Source organism: Vigna umbellata, chromosome 1, assembly GCF_029865625.1.
Source record: "Vigna umbellata cultivar VRB3 chromosome 1, Vumbellata_1.0, whole genome shotgun sequence".
In the NCBI taxonomy this organism is placed as follows: Eukaryota; Viridiplantae; Streptophyta; class Magnoliopsida; order Fabales; family Fabaceae; genus Vigna; species Vigna umbellata.
The window spans coordinates 17,382,039-17,400,370 of NC_142165.1; the positions used below are offsets into that span (position 1 = coordinate 17,382,039).

The 18,332-nt window shown below is 35.0% G+C and overlaps 3 protein-coding genes across 6 annotated transcripts; all 3 read right to left on the reverse strand.

Annotated features, from left to right (window-relative positions):
• Positions 1 to 214: 214 nt before the first annotated feature.
• On the reverse strand, positions 215 to 2,771 carry LOC124840239 (uncharacterized). The gene is made up of 6 exons (XM_047316255.2): positions 2,528 to 2,771; positions 2,159 to 2,397; positions 1,735 to 1,993; positions 1,457 to 1,636; positions 1,045 to 1,200; positions 215 to 902 (listed from the first exon to the last, which is right to left on the reverse strand). The coding sequence occupies exons 1-6, from the start codon at positions 2,555 to 2,557 to the stop codon at positions 738 to 740; spliced, it is 1,029 nt and encodes a 342-aa protein (XP_047172211.1). The 5' UTR covers positions 2,558 to 2,771; the 3' UTR covers positions 215 to 737.
• A 943-nt stretch (positions 2,772 to 3,714) lies between these two features.
• On the reverse strand, positions 3,715 to 7,189 carry HO2 (heme oxygenase 2). Its single transcript, XM_047316258.2, has 5 exons — positions 6,749 to 7,189; positions 6,146 to 6,369; positions 5,175 to 5,282; positions 4,937 to 5,081; positions 3,715 to 4,030 (listed from the first exon to the last, which is right to left on the reverse strand). The coding sequence occupies exons 1-4, from the start codon at positions 7,158 to 7,160 to the stop codon at positions 4,989 to 4,991; spliced, it is 837 nt and encodes a 278-aa protein (XP_047172214.1). The 5' UTR covers positions 7,161 to 7,189; the 3' UTR covers positions 3,715 to 4,030; positions 4,937 to 4,988.
• Positions 7,190 to 8,402: 1,213 nt separating this feature from the next.
• On the reverse strand, positions 8,403 to 15,876 carry LOC124840247 (alpha/beta-Hydrolases superfamily protein). Of its 4 annotated transcripts, none has more exons than XM_047316261.2 (10): positions 14,980 to 15,869; positions 13,409 to 14,545; positions 12,148 to 13,293; positions 11,941 to 11,982; positions 11,139 to 11,215; positions 9,661 to 9,745; positions 9,506 to 9,589; positions 9,280 to 9,381; positions 9,102 to 9,200; positions 8,403 to 8,891 (listed from the first exon to the last, which is right to left on the reverse strand). In XM_047316261.2, the coding sequence occupies exons 1-10, from the start codon at positions 15,700 to 15,702 to the stop codon at positions 8,751 to 8,753; spliced, it is 3,636 nt and encodes a 1,211-aa protein (XP_047172217.2). In that variant the 5' UTR covers positions 15,703 to 15,869; the 3' UTR covers positions 8,403 to 8,750. The 4 variants fall into 4 exon arrangements, 3 of the variants coding, with proteins under 3 accessions (XP_047172217.2, XP_047172222.1, XP_047172221.1); XM_047316266.2 differs by having other exon boundaries at positions 13,409 to 14,498; positions 14,980 to 15,119; XM_047316265.2 differs by having other exon boundaries at positions 13,409 to 14,502; positions 14,980 to 15,116.
• Between the last annotated feature and the right edge of the window lie 2,456 nt (positions 15,877 to 18,332).

Sequence of the window (18,332 nt, forward strand, 5' to 3'; positions counted from 1 at the left end):
ATGTTAAAAGTAAGTGAAATTTTGTAGATTCGAGTTTCTGACATACTGAAGTCAAGTGATTTTAAATTATATGTTTTGGAAGTATTTTAAAAACAATATATTAATCTGAAATTGATTTTTAATCATTTCCATATTATAATAAAATTTTTAAAGGTGTTTTTTTTAAAGTAAAATTTAAAGCTTTACGAGTTACGAGAATATTTAAATTGTATTCTAGAAAGGTATTTAATACATCCTAATAATATTTCTTTTGAAAAGTATAAGAACTTTAAAAGACATTTTTGTGCTTACATAGTAATTGGAAATATGAATTGGCGATTGGAATTGTTCATAGGCACAACTTAACAGACTTCAGCAGTAGCTGTGGTGTTAGTCACGAGCTCGCTTCCCTTAAATATTTTAAATATAAAATAACCGTCGCATTAAGACTATAAAGACTATTTATTGATATCAACTAATTGTGTTAAAATAATAAAAAACCGTTGAATGGAAGTTGGAAAGAACCTCCGGAGTAATGATGGTTATCTTATGCTTGCATTTTCTTGCATAAAATATACTTCGGACACACGAAGCTAATTTGAAACTTGCACATTTTGATCAACTTCACCAAACCCTTTCTCTGCCTGTGGTTAAAGTTTCCAAGTAGTGGCTCTGGAGAACGTAAAGTAATCCAATTGCCAGTCAAAGAATTTTGTATTTTAGTGTCAAAGTTAGCTATCATGTGGAACTCTATTTGATTAGTCTGGGACGAGAAAATTCTGATACGGTGTGCCTCTCAGCGTTTTTTGCACTTCTTCCCAGTTTCCGATTTGCTTCCATAATGGGCCAGTGTGAATCTTCACCTGCCTGCTGTGCATATCTCCCGACGGCAATCCCAGAAATTCTTCAACGTCTTTCACCTTCTGGAGATGGAAAATAAAATTCAACATCGAATCACCAACTCAAAATCCAAACTTTTTAATTAATATATTACGAGTATTACACGATGAGATTATAATATAAAATTCTATGATGGTGCAGTCACAACACATGGTTCACACTTACCGTGGCATTTTTAACAAGATCCTCATAGTATAGAACAATGTGACGAGTGTTCTTAAAGTATTGAAGAGCTTTTGCAGCTGTCTCCTCTGTTCGCTTTATCTCTGTCATCAGCAACGTGGAATTTATCCATGGCCTGTATTTGGCCAGAATTCCAGCCTGCCAACAAAAACTATTTCAACCATTTCTTCACATTTGCAATCAATGCACATGTCTAGTTTTCTTTTTTTTAACGTAAAAGATACTTCTCAACCAAAACCTCTGCTTGCTGTATTGCATTTGGGTGTAAAAGTCATAATAACTTTGTAAAGTAAATTAAGTAATGCGATCAATGATCAATTACATATCACCAATCACTTTTCTCAACATACAATACCAGCAAAAAAGAAATGGCAACAGAGAGATTTTGAAATACCTCTTCTTTGGAGTGTACATGAGACTTATGGGTTCCATTCAGTGGCTTTGCAATTTTGTCATAGGAATTGGCAAGAACAGATACCATTCTACGGAGCAAATTCCTTCTGAAAAGGAATATTGTAGAAACTCCTCTCCTTTCAAAGTACTCCACTATCTCCTTATGATGATACATTAAACCCTGCAAAAATATTTGCATCTCTTCTTTTAGCAACAACATCATCATCATCACCAACCCAAATCCATGATGGCTCATGACATTGAAACACTCTTCAGTACCTGATTAAGCATCCACTTGAACCCCACAGCCGCTGAACACTCATTCTTGGAAGCACCACTGAACCAATCAAGATTGAACACTTCATCCATTGTCTTCAAAATTGAAGTTACATTTTCCCTTCTTTTGGCCACCACAAATATCTCCCCATTGGAACTCACATTCATATGACTGTTCAACAAAGTCTCAAACCATCCACTCCCCGATCTTTGCATTGTCACTATGCAAAAAAATCTGACAGGATTGCATGCACACTCTTCCCTGTTCATCCACCAATCATTCATTCAATACAGCTAAATGATCAAATCAAACCCACGTAACATATATCTGAGGCAAATTGAAAACTTTTTCTTCCTCAAAGTATATTTATATGTATCCTAAATCTTCATGTATGCATGAATTTATATAACTAAATTAAAAACATGCCTGTTGTAAGTTTTGGGTTGTGGGTACTGCAAGTAGGGTGCTTTCCATTCTTCTACACTAGAAGTATGACATGTTTGGTTGATGACTCTCTGTTCTACCAACTTGGTATTTACACGAACTATTGTTGGTTTCTCTAAATTAACTGAGCAAATGTATAGTCCACATGTTGCAGCCATGACGAAAACTACCAACCTCAATGTTGCGGGAAAATTCTTAGTAGCTTTAATGTCCATGGAGTCCTGAAATGAAGTAGTCACCACATGTCACACTGATATTGTAAGATAATGGAATGTGATTGAGTTTCAAGAGAAAGCAGAAAAGAAAAAAAAAATGATAATAGCAATGATTGATGGTACCTAGTTTTCTCACCTTCTTGAGGACAAATATTTGTTGAATCATGTTTCACGGGAATGAAGGACAACGACAAAGACCATCTTCCTCCCTTCACTGTTTATATGTCCATAACCCCTTGCTTCATCTTCTCTATGTTTTCAGAGTCTCGAAGTTTCCACGTGAAATTCAGCGTTTTTCAAGCAATTTGGTCTTGATGTGGTTCCCTTCTTTGTATCTTTTTTTCAGTCTGCAGCTTAAATTACACGACGGGTAGATTGTATAGTACTATCTGATATGCTTATTTTGTATGTGTCAGTGTATCTTATCTTAAGATTTAAATAGATTTTTAGTGTGTGTGGAAAAAACATGACATTGACCGTGACTTGGGTAACACGATGCGTATCAGGATGGTCCATAGTTCTTTCTTTGAAACATGACATTGACTTAGTAACACGATGCGTATCAGGAATCAACCTCTGTTTTCGATGTAGAGGAAATTAATATTTTATCTCTGTTTTCCATGTATATTTTACAGAGAGCCAAATAAAAATAATTTTGAAATAATTATTACAGATAATTTCTTTTAAATTAACAGTGTAAAGGAATCATCACATTAATGAAACATTATAATTGAAGACAGTGGATGAAAATTTGATCCAAGTATTTATTTAATATCACACCATGTATTGACCGCGACTTGGGTCAAATGCTTAAGCTTATTTTCTTCTTCTTTAACTTTAAATAACCAATGAAAATATGATCCAAGTATTTAATATTTTAAGGAATTTGGAGTTGATTTTATATTGTAAACGTTTGACTTTAAAATGAGTTGTTGTCATTCAACACAAAATAATTGACCACTTCAGTGAATTTCTGATAACATTTAGACAGAAAAATTAAAACGTTTCTTTTAGATACTAAAAATATCAATAATTTCAACTCATTAAAAACATTTTCAAGTAAATTTCCTTGTAATGGAACACGAACAAAGTCAAAGAAACAACACATGTTGCAACACGTAAACGCGCAACTCTTCCAAAATTTTCAAAATTTTCGACCATGGAAGGTTCATGGTTAACTTGTTTGATGTTGACGATAAATTAGAGTGAAGACTTTTAGCGATAAAACAAGTAAAAGTATAAAAGCACCTAGTCAATTTTACACAACAAAAACTACAGAGGAAAATTTCATGGATTCTAAGCTCTCACCAAACGGGATCATAATGAATGTCTAAACTGAAACTTTCATAACTCAATAGTATTTAAATTACAATGGTTTTCAAGCATTGTTAAAAAAAATAAAAGCATTAATTAACAGGTAAAGAAAATAGTGGGGGTGGGAAATTATGGATACAATATGAGGGAAGGCATTAGTATTAGTATTCAGTAAGACCAAGATTCATGAACCTAAGGTGGTTCCTACAATGCTACATCTCTAATTGAAAAAAATGAGTCTCTCTGCCTTTTGCTGTGCCCTTCAAAAATCCTTGTAAAAAAGACTGCAAATCCATCGCAGGTGTATGGCACCTTGGCCAGGCGGCTACAAAACATAGAAACTAGCGTGATAAGACATGATAATAGCAATAGTCAGAGAAAACCATCAAATAATCCCTAGACTTATAATCACCAGTCATTTTAGAAAAATTTATGAGAAAAAAGTAGTCCTCCAAAATTAATAATTATCAATCACTTTAGCCCTAATATTAAGGATCTATAACATTGATAGCTATTTGTTTTGGTTACATAGTGTGCAAAAAACCATACCGTTTAGAAAAACACAAACTGAATCACTTTTTGAGAACAGTTTGTTTCACACTAAACCAATTTAAGGTTTAGGGACTGAATATTCTAGTTGTCAAATTTAGGGACTACATTCATAATAATTGTTGTATGTTAAGGAACTAAATTGGTTTATTTTGTAATATGAGGACCAAAATGAGAAATGGTGTTAATTTGAAAGACAAAATTGAATAATAATTGTAAAGGTGAGGCTCTAAAGTTGCTGGTTTATATCAGGGACTAAATTGATCCTTACTTATAAGTTATAATCAAGGACTAATTTAGTGCATTATTAGAAATATTTGCTGCACAGGAAAAACAAATGACGATTTCCAAGCTAAAATTCAATTAAAGCTCTCCGACAACCCAATATCTGACAAAGCTACATACGGTCACATTTATTGGACGTAATCAGTAGTCCAGTTATATAATAACACAAATTATGCATGCAAATGCAATTTAAGAAGTGAGATACTTTCTTTTTCCTGACACAGATGTGAGATACTTGAGAGCATTAAAAGTGTAGCAAACACATATGTCTACCTAAAAATGGAATACGCTGTCTAAGAGTGTATCAAACATAAGTTAGGGTGACCCCTCCTCCATCAATTAAAAGCCACGAATCTGAGAAGTTAAAAGAAAGAAAAGGAAATATTAGAAAACTTACCATCAAAGAAGGCAGAGAAGTTCAGAAAAGAAAAGGAGAACAAAATGTCCATTTATGAGACAAGAAGAAGGACAATCTGTCCCATAAACCGGAATGACTTTGGAGTTTCTTTTAAACATCTATTCTTTTCATCTCGAGACCAATGCTGCATGAACCACAATCTCACATCAATAAAAAGAATGGCGTAGCACCTAAATATAACACTAAAGCAACAATAGCAGGATTCTTTGTAATCTACCTCGGAAAGCTGGTTGAGCTTATCACGGACATCTTTCAACAATTCAGGTACATCTCCTTCCCATTTGTAAAACTCCAATTCCTTACCTTCCAAGAGCTTCTCAGAAACCTAAAAGCAACAATAATAGAATGACAAGCAACCCCTGGTGATTTTTACAACAAGCAATTAAGTGAATTCTTTGGACAGGGAATTCCTCAGTTCTGATTCAATGTCGACTACAGAACTTCAACACCATAAAGTAAAAATACATATTCGTTTTCACAAGGATGCATGAGTTTGTAGAGGGCCTACAAGCATATTTTTATGGAACAAATTGAACACCAAGCTATCATTTAGTATTTATTCTAATATTTTACAGTTAGGTTTTGCCTATAAAAGGCCTGACCCTTGTATTAGACCTCTCTATCAATTTGAGTACTAAAATGTGGGAGATGAACAGTGAGCACGTTAGAATGCTGGGTACCAAAACCACATTGCATACATTTGAGTAGGTGAGAGAGATCAGAAGGTACCAGTACTACTTTCATGTATTGTCTTCATTAGTAAATCAAAATGCCATTTCAAATTTCTCTTCAACCCCACTATCATGAATTCAACACCTAAAATTTGATTTATTGTTTGATAACAATCTATTTTGCAGTAGATCTCTCTTATGGTGAGCATGTAATGTGATCAAATTTCAAATCATCCTTTCACTTTTAGTAAACAAAAATATAATTAGATGATTAAATTATCCACTAATTACATCCATCACTGACAAGGTCTCCTGACCTATCTCTTTCATTTGTCCCTAATATTTCTGATTGAAAAATGATAGCTGAGAAAAAAACATTTTTCTTTCAAACGGCAATGTATCTTGCTGAGGCATGTAATTTTTCAACTAGATAGACAGAGAAAGGAACTACACTAGAAGGGAACATATGATAGTATTCCTTCATAAACAACTTGTAAGACAGGAAGTGAGTACACACCTTCTTTCCAATCACCTGACCAGCAGCTATATGACAAAAATAAATATTGTAGAAATGGGATAGAAACAAAGGTGCGCTTGTCTCTGCAAGTGACTCTAAATATTTGGCATATGTAATCCCCGGAGAACTGGGATTTGGAATCACGTTTCCTTGCTCCTCCAACCATTTCAGATCCTTCAAAAGCCCTTCTGATCTTTCCAACCCAGTTTTCCTCATGTATGCATCTGCAAATTCATGAAATTCTCGCCATAACAAATTCGAATCATTTTTTTTTTCTCCACGGAAAACTAGAAAAACAAAGCAAATCACATATTCTTCTATTTTTCACCTTTCATCTGTCTACTTGAAAATAAATATTTAAATTAAGAACAAATGTTTTCGATATTAATTTTAAGTCCCCCCTGGATAACTACCTCAGACTCTCAACGTCAACCTTTGTTACAAATATTATTATCATCGAGATGAAACCTCAATTTTGATTAAAGAACAATATAATGGATTTTTATATTTGCAAAAAAAAACAGTAACTATTTGAAGACAATAATCTGAAAAGGAAGCTGCAATGCAATGCAATGAATGGAATGGAATTGGAATTGGACTCACACGAAACGTTATCGGATTCGTCGACGATGCGCTGGAGAGTGGCAAAGATGAGGTGAGTGTCAACAAGGTAAGCGACGAAGCCTTCCATGGAGGCGTGCCACGCGTCGGAATCCGATTGGTCGGGTGAAACGGCGGCATTGTGGAGTCTCATGGCGACGAACCTCATCTCTTCGGTGATGCCGGTGGTCTCTCCGGGATACAGCTTCCGATACCTCTTCCTCTTCTTGAGCGGAGACTTTGGTTTGGGTTTAGGAGTTGGAATTTCAGTGTGAGAGTGAGTGAGAGTGATGTTGGTGTCGGTGGAGCTTCTTGCTGTTATGGAAAACCTGCAAATGCAATTCTCCTTATTTGAGACTGAGATTGGGAGTGAGAATCGTAGCTGTGGCATGGCTTTCACTGTTAACCCCATCATCTTCTTCCTTCAAACTCTACTATCCGTATTCTCTATTTATTTTTATCATTATATTGATTTTAGTTTTAATTATATTATACATGTTAATTTTCTAATGACTTTTAAATAATAATTATTCTTTTAATCCTATCACAAATTAAAATATTTAAATTTCTTCTGTCGTCACTGCATATGTTGGTAGACTTTATTGAGTAAAATTGATAATTTCAAATTTTCAATTTCGATTTGAAAATGAATATAAATAAACGGGTTCATTTCTGAAGTTGATGATAGAACAGTTTGAACTTCAATTTTATATATTAATTTCTAGCTATATTATACGTAAAGAAAATTTAACATAAATATAAAAAGATTAATGCAGAATATAAAAAATTGGCTAAATGTCAAATTTTGATGCTCGTGAAGTTACCGTGGAATAAAAGTATTGATGTGTTTAATTCAAAGTTAATTATATTTACCCGTTGATCATTTAATCAACTTTGTTTTTATGAAATTGATCAATTATAAATATTAAAGTAAGGTACTCAATATGATAAAAAAAAGTTATGGATTACATCTATTTTAATATTATAATTCATTTTGCTTTTTAGTTTTTTCAAAAAAAATAGTAAATATTACTTCATAAAATTATGTCTCTTGAGTTGCTAATAACCATCATATAAGATGAACAAATGTAAAGTCTTGATTATCATATTGCTTTTTTACTATGTTATTCATGCAAGCAAAATATATTGATTTATTATATTTTGACAATTAACATCAAATCAAAAGCATAATATAAAATTATTTCATTTTTACATTAAAAAAGCCACAATCAAGTAAGGAATCGAGAATAAAAAATTTCCCAAATTCATCGTATATGTTTGTATGACCTTTTCTTATATAATTAATTTTTAATTGTATCTTATAAATATCTTCTTGTTCAATTGCACTGTCACTTTTAATTAATTTTAAATTCATATTAGGGAGTTTGAATTATGTCTTTTATGTTGTAAATTCTACTACAAGTCTAGTGTTTAAAATATTCTCAATTAAATTTACAATAAAACAAAAAGAATATACAGTTAAATCAATGGCACATTATAACTTTCATTTTGGTTTCTTTAATTTAACCCACGTTGAACCTTTAAAGATGCAGTGAAACAAACTGCTTGAAGGAGGTATTTGTAAAATATGAATCATGAATGTGTAAGCCATTTTTAAGCAACGATCATGAAAATTGTATTGTTGCTTGCATGAATATCATGAAACAAATCAGTTTATTGACATAATAAATCTGTGGTGAACAGTATAAGTAAATGAGAGAAGATACAACAAAGTGATTACATTTGTGTTTCCTATTTATGTACAAAAGGGAACATTGATTACAATCCCTACGGGTCAGTGGACAAAATGAATGGTTGATGAATGGGAAACTGTACAAGGTAAGGCAAGCCATATCTAATACAAGGCTTGCACATGTTAGTCCACCTTTAAGTTTCATTAACTATGCTAAACTTGGATTTCTTGTACATGTCGTTTTTGCTGTTGAGTCAAGCTGAAGGCATGGTCTTCCCATGCATTTGACATATAAATACCAATATAGAACACCTAGCTAAGCTCTTCTCCGGAAGCATAAGCTGAGTCAAGGCATGCTTTTAATCTCTGCAAGAACTTTAACGTCTCCGTATACGAAGGGTCTGAGCGGCTCACTGGCTTACAAGAATTTATATGATCTGTTGACTCCAATACCTGTTGCAAAATTAGAAGCTAAATCAGGAAAACAAACGCTAAAACTGCTATAATACTACAAAAAAGTACAGTCGATTTGAATATTGCAATGGATGCTGGGATGGGTGGGGTGACAAAGGTCAGAGCTTGGATATGCTGACGAAAATATTTTACTCTTCATTTCATTTTCTTTTTCTTATAAAATGAGATAGAATTTCTCAATATACTTACGACTAATTCCCCGAATCCGGGATATGCTGACTCAATTGGTACAATTTCTGTTCGAAAGGCCCATCCACCGTAAGCTTCAACTATTGGAGTTACCTTGGTCTGCAAAAAGTAATTCACAAGTCAAACTCATGAAAAGACATCGGAATAGATACTAGCAAATAGCTTAATTGCTGATTACCTCACAAAAGCTGAGAACATCAAGCAACCTCTTCTTATGAAGTTGACGAATATAGTCATTAAGCTCTATCAGTTTTTGAGATCCACTTCTTAGCTCTCCTATCTGTTAAACATTAAAAACCAAGAGCAAAAACACTCTTTCAAATTGTAGCAATTATTATTGAAACAGGAAATACGTTAACCAACATCTACTGCTGAAAAAGGGGTAGGTAAGTTCAAATACTAACTGTGGGAGCTGGACGAAGCACGAAGCCCATTCGCCAAGGCATATCTGCAAGTTTGCTACCAAAATGTGGGCAGCTATAAAAAACCTGCAACCAAAAATAACATTAAAAAACCTGCATACTTTAAGCATATATTTAATTAAAGAATCAATACTTACAATTCCCATTGTATTCTTCACAAGATTATCAAATCTTTCCTCCTTTGCTTTATGAAGAATTTGCTTCACAACCAGACCTCCCATACTGCAAACAATAGAAAAGCACATAGACAAAACAAAGTGAGGTAAAGTTAGAATAAACAAATAACTTAGTGACTAAAAGACATTTGAAAAAAATACAATTTACACGACATATATAAATTACTAGACAATTAATTTTGTCATCGTCCAAAAGGACTTCTAGGCTAACTCTATACTAGAAAGGTAAAAGCAGTTACAGCTGGGACACAAACCACAAAAGTACTTGTCACCACTTGTTCTTAATACATACAAAGTGACGTCTACATCCATCACACCTCAACAATTCTTGCCAAAAATAGAACAAAATAGATTACACACAGACACGTATAGGTACTAATTTGTTCTGCATCCTATTTTGCTACTTCTATTTCAAAGCAAATTGTATAAACATGACATGTTTATATTTATCAAAAAAAATGTTGCAAACTAAAACTCTGTATGATGGTGAATCAATCATGATATTAAATTTTTAAATTTAAAACCCTTTTTGTATATAATCACTAACGAAAGTAACATCAAGATTTTTCCCTGGTGTCATTGAAAGAGTGATTGAAGAACAAATTATGATTAAAGCATGCCTTAAATATGTGTTAGGTCCTATAACGTACCTAATTTTTCCTATTTCAGTACTTAAAATTTTTTTAAAATAGTCCTTCCATGTGATATTCAATTTTTTAGCATTAGTCCTTGTCATTAAATAGGTTACTGTTAATGGCTGGTGTGGCTAAAGATTCAGGGACTAAGGAGTTGAAATAATAATAAAAGATAAAAAAAGCATACTTACAGGGATTAAACTAAAAATTGTACAAAGAGAGTGTCATTACAAGATATCTGAATTAAATGTGGACTTTAAATCTAATTCAATCCCACAAAACCAGCATGTAAAGTGAGGTTACTTATATATTCTAAATTGACCTTATCTCTAGCTTATGTAGAACTTCCAACACCAAGTATAGGCTGAAGAAACTAAATGCCAAAGAATTGAATATTGCAGGAAAATTTTAAGAAAATAGTTTTAGAAGAAGTAAGATAAAATAATGCAAGTATTATATTAGATGGATTGATACACTAAAAGCATATCAAACCAAAAAAACATTAACATGATATACCTGAAAACAAGCAATAATCAAGTGAGATGCATGAATTCCCTAACCTAACAGTTCATGATTGTTTAGAAGTTCACACACACACACACACACACATATATATATATAGATAAATAGATTTGGATATATAGATATATAAGACACACAAATAAATACATACAACAGTCAATGAAGTACCTTCGTAAGCACAAGTTACTTACACTTTCAAAGAACACATGTCAATCATAAAAATGACTAAGTAAAGTGCACAAAAGTTCAATAATGTAAACAATCATAGGCAGCTAGACTAACCTGTGAGTAACAAAAACAACAGGTCTATCCCCAATCCCTGCAGCAACAAGCTTCTCCAATAGCATAGAACTAACCTCCTGCAAATTTCAAAATAAACAAGTATATCAACTACACAACAAAGAGGCCTGGCAGTAGGTAGTGAAAGGAAAGTGGTATGGATGCGAGAGAAATTGTCAACTGCAATCATATGCAGGGAGGAATTTAAGTATTTGATTGTAGATCTATAACTGTATAGTTTTAGAGAATTTTAAGAGCTGGGATACGTGCCCCTAATAGGCAAACCAGAAACATGAAAATATCAAACTAATAATGAAGAAACAAAAGGATATAGAAAGAAAGAAACGTTCTCACAACTGCTTCACTTAAATCCAGTAAATTGTTTAGATCTTCATCCATAAAATCAGTCTCACTTAGTAACAGTTCATTTAAGCGCAGCTTTTTTTGACAGTCATTTAAGCACAGGTTAAATGTCAATGTGATGTCTAGATTTATATTTTCATAAAATGGTAACAATACTGATCATACAATCTTTGTAATGGTGCTTCAGCCCCAGACACGAAGATTTGAAAATTGCAATTTGCAAGTTTGTATGGTAATGCAGGTCGAGAATGACTGTAGCATTAAAAGTTGATAAATTTCTTTAACCTTAACGAGGCTCATAGAGTATGAAGAACCCCAAATCTGTTTTTATAAATTCAAGTATTAGCAACCTCCCAGATGACTAAGAAGCAGAGCATGGTAGAGAAATAAAAGCTAATGCTGTTTCTACATAATAAATAATGAGGTGTTTTAAAATTGCAACCTGAAGAGGCAAGCTAGCTCCCGACCACTGTGTGAGATTAGTCTGCATAAAGCATTTACCTAAAGAGTTAGATGGAGGTAAAGGGAACCACGCATGAAACAAACTCTAGAAAAGGTGATAGAACTAACATCACAAAAAGAATGCAATTCATATCCCAAACATCTCATCTTACTAAGGCTAATATGCCCCAACTTTACTAAGGCAAACCTTGTATTTTAGGGTAAACAACCGAGCCTCAGGAAAATCACTGGAAAGCCATTCACCAGGCCAAAAGGTTCCAAGCTTTCCTGCTCCCTCGTCAACCTTCTCGACCAAATGTGAAGAAGTTGAGGATTTTTCCTCGGCTATACGCCAAGTTTTGTAAGGCCCACCACGGAGCCCATGGACAAAAACTATGTCTAGTGGAGGCAAATTTCTATCTGGGTTGATTTTAGTTGAATCATTAGAAATAGAGCAGTTGCTGTTATTCAAGGACTCTGTTCCATTGTCAGTATCAGCAGAAGGAGCCAGAGATATCATTCTTGAGAATGGTTCTTGTTGACCTGTTTCTTTGGGACATTTCCAGTGGGGAAGATGAGAATTTATCAAGAATATCATGTCATCATAACGAGGACATGCATTCCTATAACTTTTTACACCACCGTTAGAAGGACCTCCACTTCCACTCCTTCCATTAGGCTGGTCATTGCAAAACACATTTAAAAGTGCTGCCCTGGCATAGCTTTGAATTTTAAGATCATTGCAACCTGGAATTCGCCCATTAGCACAATCATCAAGCCATTTGCACCATGTTTCATCAGCTGTGATGACCTTCTTGACTTTGGGAAGCAGTGAGAGGATGGTCAACAACCGAGCTGCATGCTTGCGGATATGAGCAGTGGGTGGAACTCGGACACTAGCTGAATTATATACATCTGATGCAGGTGGTTTGCCATCTACATTTGATATCCGCTCCTTCCCCTCATGTGCTCTAGATGATGCATCATAAGCCTCAATAGCAGCCAGTTTCTCATAATCATCACTCAACATAAAGCGCCTCAGCAAACATAAAATCCCAAAATCAACTATCATGTCCTGACAATCAGAATCTTCAGCACAAACTTCAGTCAGAGCTTTAATTCCTTTCAGCGTTGCCACAGCAGAATCTGCAGCATCTAATTTAGGCAAATTATCTTTTTTTAAATTTTTAAATGGTCCAGCTAAAGGTTCCAGAGACAGAAAATCTGCCAGTGGGGATGCATCCCCAGAATTAGATGCAACTCCCATTCTTTTAGCTGCCAGATTAACAACAGCAGTGGATAGTTGACTGGCAACTTGTGCAGCAGAAGCAATATTCGCATTATTGATTAATGTCTGCAAAAGGTTAACACGGCTAAAATGTGCATCAAAAGCAGACTTGGAATTGAAGTAGCACTGTCAGATATAGTGAAAGGTCATTTAGATAGAATGAGAAAAAATATTTGCATACCTTTACATTATCACTTTTTGGTTGATTGGTTCCATTATCATTTGATTTCTTGATAGAACTATGCACTTCAGATAGCATCACGGCTAACCATCCTTGAGAAAGTGGTACAGATGTTGGACCGTAGTCTTCCATGATCTGAGAAAGAATCTTTATGGCTGAAGATCGTATAGTATCAGAGGAAAATGTTCCAAAAACCCAAGGTACAAGAATGCCTGACCATTTTTGACCCTCTTCAAGCGACAAGTGCAGCTCTCCAGTACAAAGTAGCTCTAATGCCTTTGCCATTGCTTCTTGAACCTGCTTATGTTTTGTCATCTGCTTGGCGATTTCTCTCATTGGGTTAAGACCATTCTCCATCAGTATATTCTGCACTGCAGGGCTCCTCTCAACAGACAAGAGAAGGGCAGATAAAGCTATATTAGCCAGAGAAACATCTTCATGCTTGGATGCCTGAGATATAGTAGAAAGAATACTCGAAGCCCATTCAGAAATAGATTCATTCAAAGGTGCATTGCGATCTTCTAATAGCAACCGCACCACCAAACTTGCATGCCATTTTACAGATCTCTCGGGTGCCATTAAAGCAGCCATGACTGCCTGTCCATCTCGATCCAGTTCTTGAATACGAGTTCTATTTGATTCCGATGCTGTTGCCCAATTTGCTAATGCCCATGTGGCAAAAGGAACAGCAACATGTTCACAGTGCAAATCATCCCAGAGACCAGGAACAACAGAAGAGGATACATTATTTTGTTGCCGAGAATTGTCGTACTTATTTTGAAATTTGATAGTTTTAGAAGTTTGATGCTTCAATTCTTCACTATATGAATCACTGCTGGTCCTTGAAAGCCCTAAAACAGGGGTACCTTCAAGTATCTTGATCCCAATCCCTTTGCTTCCGGTCCCACCATCATCATCTTCACCTTCAGGTGGCTCATCCAAGTGCAAACCCCCTTCCTCAATTACTTGTAGGGCAGCAGCAATGTCTCTAGTTTCAGCCTTTCCAGGCAATGATGGATTAAAAGACACGTCTTGTGTATTGTCACAGCTGGACGTAACGATATCCATAATGGCAGCCACAAGCATGCTCCTGCCTTTCAAAGAATCAGAAATATCAAATGCACTACGTCTTGAATGCTGCTGCCACAAAAATTTGCATAATGTCACCAATGCCAGAATCAGAAAAAGACACTATCGTCAACATCTTCAGTGAAGCTTGCATTTATATAATAGATCTAGCTGTGCATGAAAAATAGTTCAAAAGACATCTCCAAGGATTACATATAACTTCTCAGTCTTCTTACAAAATATCCTCAATGAATAAATAAATAAACTAAATGTAAATTGAGAAGTACAACATTTAATACATTCGCAACCGAAATACGTGATACTATTCATTTAATCTTTCATCACATTTAAAAGATTAAACCCTATTTATGAGACAAGAGGCTGTATAATCAAGCACACTAGGAATAAAGTCCAATTGATTGTTCAGTTTGCAAATGCGAATGAAAAAAAGACGAGCACACCAACTAACATAGAAAAACCAATTCACAAAAGGAATAGTTTACCTTCTTATTCTTAGAACGCCGAGGCTGACACGAAAAGATGAACCTCAGAAGATTCGGAACCGCGTGAGGTCTCCCAAGCACCGCCGCAGACACGTTAGGGTCCGCAATCAGATAAGCAAGCGCCCTCGCGGACTCCCCCTGAGTGCCGCCGCCTCCGCCGCCTTCTTTTGTCACGGCCTCCAGCAGCCAGTCCACGACAGCGCCGCCACCTGCCCCGACGATCGCAGCCCTACGGCCGGAGTTCGCAGCAGCGATATCGGCGAGCAAGGCCGCGACGCGAATCTCGAATCCGGAGCGCACCTCATGGTTTGCCGACGACAGCACCGAGCACAGAGAGTGCCAGAGGACCGCAGCCGCGACGCCCGTGCGCCTGGCGTGGTGGAAAATACGGTCGAAGGAGTCCGCCGCCTTGCGCGTGGCGTTCTCGGCTCTCGCGTAGAGAGGATTTGGTTCTCCGCTGCGATCGGATTCGTGGCGGACGTAGTCGTAGTTGAGGAAGGCGGCGGAGGTGAGAATGGCGGCGGCGGAGAGCGCGAGGACGTGAGCCCGAGAGGAAGATTGCGGAGCGATAGGAGAGAGGTTGTGGCTGTGAGCGAGGATTGGTGCAATTTGAGAATTCTCTACGCTTTTCTTTGTTGAATTGCAAGTTTTTGTCGAAGAAGAAATTGTTCGAGGAAGATGATGGCGAAAAAGTGGTAGCGTTCTGTTAAGGATTCGAAACATTTTATTTTAATTTTTTTTATTATTTTTGGTTTTGCTGTATTGCGAAGAGAAGGGATGAGAAAGAGAAGACTCGAAGATGATTTAGAAAATGGAAGCGGCGAGTATGGCGGGAGCATATCTTGCACTTCTTCGTAAATAAATGGTACATGGATGATATTCAATTTTCTATATCAAGAAATTTTCTTACACGAATATGCTTTCGAATGATTTCGATTTTCTCTCTCTGTCCAGGTAGACATGATAGAGATTAGGCAATTGCTTCCTGCACTCCTCAATTTCTATCTCTACCCTCGTCCATTTTCACTTGCACCCCTCACTCTTTATAATTCTATTTTTATCCTTTCTATTTTTTTCATTTGTAACTTAGGTTACATACATACATACATATATATATATATATATATATAACATTCTTTGAATTACTTTTTGGATTTTTTTTTTCAAATTATACATATACACAGATAGACAAAAGAGCGTTAATTAAGAATTATGATATAGATTAATATTTTTTTTAAACTTGATGAATTATAAAACGTGATGCGTTAATTGAAAGATTGAATGATTTTCTATCATGTGATGACTTTTCCTTATTCTATTTAGGTTTAAATCCTCTTTTGGTTCTCATATATTTGTAAAATTGAGTCAATTTTGTCCCTTCCGTTAAGTTTTGATAAACAGCGTTAAGAGATGTTGAGCTGTCATTTTTCTAAAATGGTGTGACATTGCGTATTAAATTGAATGGATTATGTGTTAATTCCACATCAGAAATTTCCATTCACAAAAAAAATATTCTCCCACCCATTAACTTCGTCTTCTCCATAAAAACCCTAGTCGTCGTTAGCCATGCCCGCCACCATCCTCGCCAAAACCACCACCGTGCTACATAACCACCGTTAAGCCACAACCTTCCACTGTCAACCTCGTCGGATCCACATCTTCTTTTGACCCAACCAAAAAAAAAGATGACATTTTTTCTTGCACCTCCTTCCATTGTGTATTCAATCATTCCATATTAAGTTCGAGAATATAAATACTTTCACCAGGATGAAGAATTCGTAAAATCCAGAGTAATCCACATCCAAACAATAAGATGTGATCTGTTTGTTGGCTATATTCTGCACAGCTGAAACCTCTCTTCTACCTTCGTTAAACGAAATCATAATGGGCATGTTCAACCTCGCTTCATCTTCACCCAACGACCTGAACAATAGCAGAAGCAAAATAAACTCCATTAGCGACTTTCAATGAGGGAAAAGGGGGTTCCTTGTTTGTAGCACAATTTGGGTTGGGGAAAGGGTGCATTTGCAGTGCTGATTTGGGGCCATGGAAATTGAGACGGTGCTTGGACTGTGGAGTCTTCATCTGTGTGGGGTAGTTTTGTTTGGAATAAAGGGTTGGAGCCATAGTGGAAAATTTGATTGTGAGAAATAAAGATTGAACTGAGAAGAAAGAATTGAGAAGAAAAAGAAATTGGCGCTGGAGACAAATAAAGATAAAACACATAACCCATTAATTTAATACATAATACCACACCATTTTAAAAAAAATACAACTCAGCATCTCTTAACGCCGTTTGTCAAAAAACTTAACGGAGGGGACAAAATTGGCTTAATTTTACAAGTATATGAACGCAATTTTGACAGTTTAAAAAGCAATGACCCACTTGAGATTCACCAACAAATATGAGGACCAAAAGAGGGTTTAAACCTTCTATTTATATATATAACATTAGCCTTATTCAATATATTATTTTTCTTCAAATACACAATCCTTTAAATTTGTAAATAGTAATGATTTTCTTTACATATTTTTAGAAAAGTTGTTTTTATAAAGTATATTATATCGATTGTAACGAAAATCGATCTAATATTTATATATTAAATCGGTTAATATAATATATTTAATATATATATTAGATCAGTTGATAGAATAACTAAACTTAATTTTTTTAAAAAAAGAACAAAAATCTTGGTTGACTTATTAGAGGGTAAGAACCAGTCTAATAGGAACATATTAGATCTAATATAGTCTATTTTCAAAGCTAGCATGAAATTCTATTTTTTTATTATTTGTATTTCCTCTCACATTAGTGTCACCTCTCATCATGAATCCTCTTTACTGTTTCCTGTCATCGTCCTCGTTTCATTTTTGGTGAGCTTCAACCATTAATAGTATAAAAGTAAAAATCTTTTTAACTTAAAAATATAATTATATTTAAAATAATGTAAGGAGGTGGAAGAAGTATAGGGTGGTGGTCCATTGTAATTTATATCACGTTATGGTTTTGTGCTGTTTGGGCTCAGCCCACGTTTTTTTCCCTTCATTTGATGCATCGAGCCTTATTAGAAAAAAACTGATTTTAATTAAATATGAAGTATCTTATTTTCCAGCATAGAGAAAACCGGTCAAATATCTTGGTCTGTTATACATTTTACAAGTAGCAAAGATGGATAGTGATTATAAATATTAATTACAGTAAAATAAAATATTTAAAAAGGAGATATAGCTTTATTAGGGAATTAGAAAAAGAAACTGCTGAAAAAGAAGCTAGGATTAAATGTGACATTTTATGACTTTATGAAAATTTGCGGATACAAGTTCTGATAACTTAGGATTTCATTAAAAAAGTT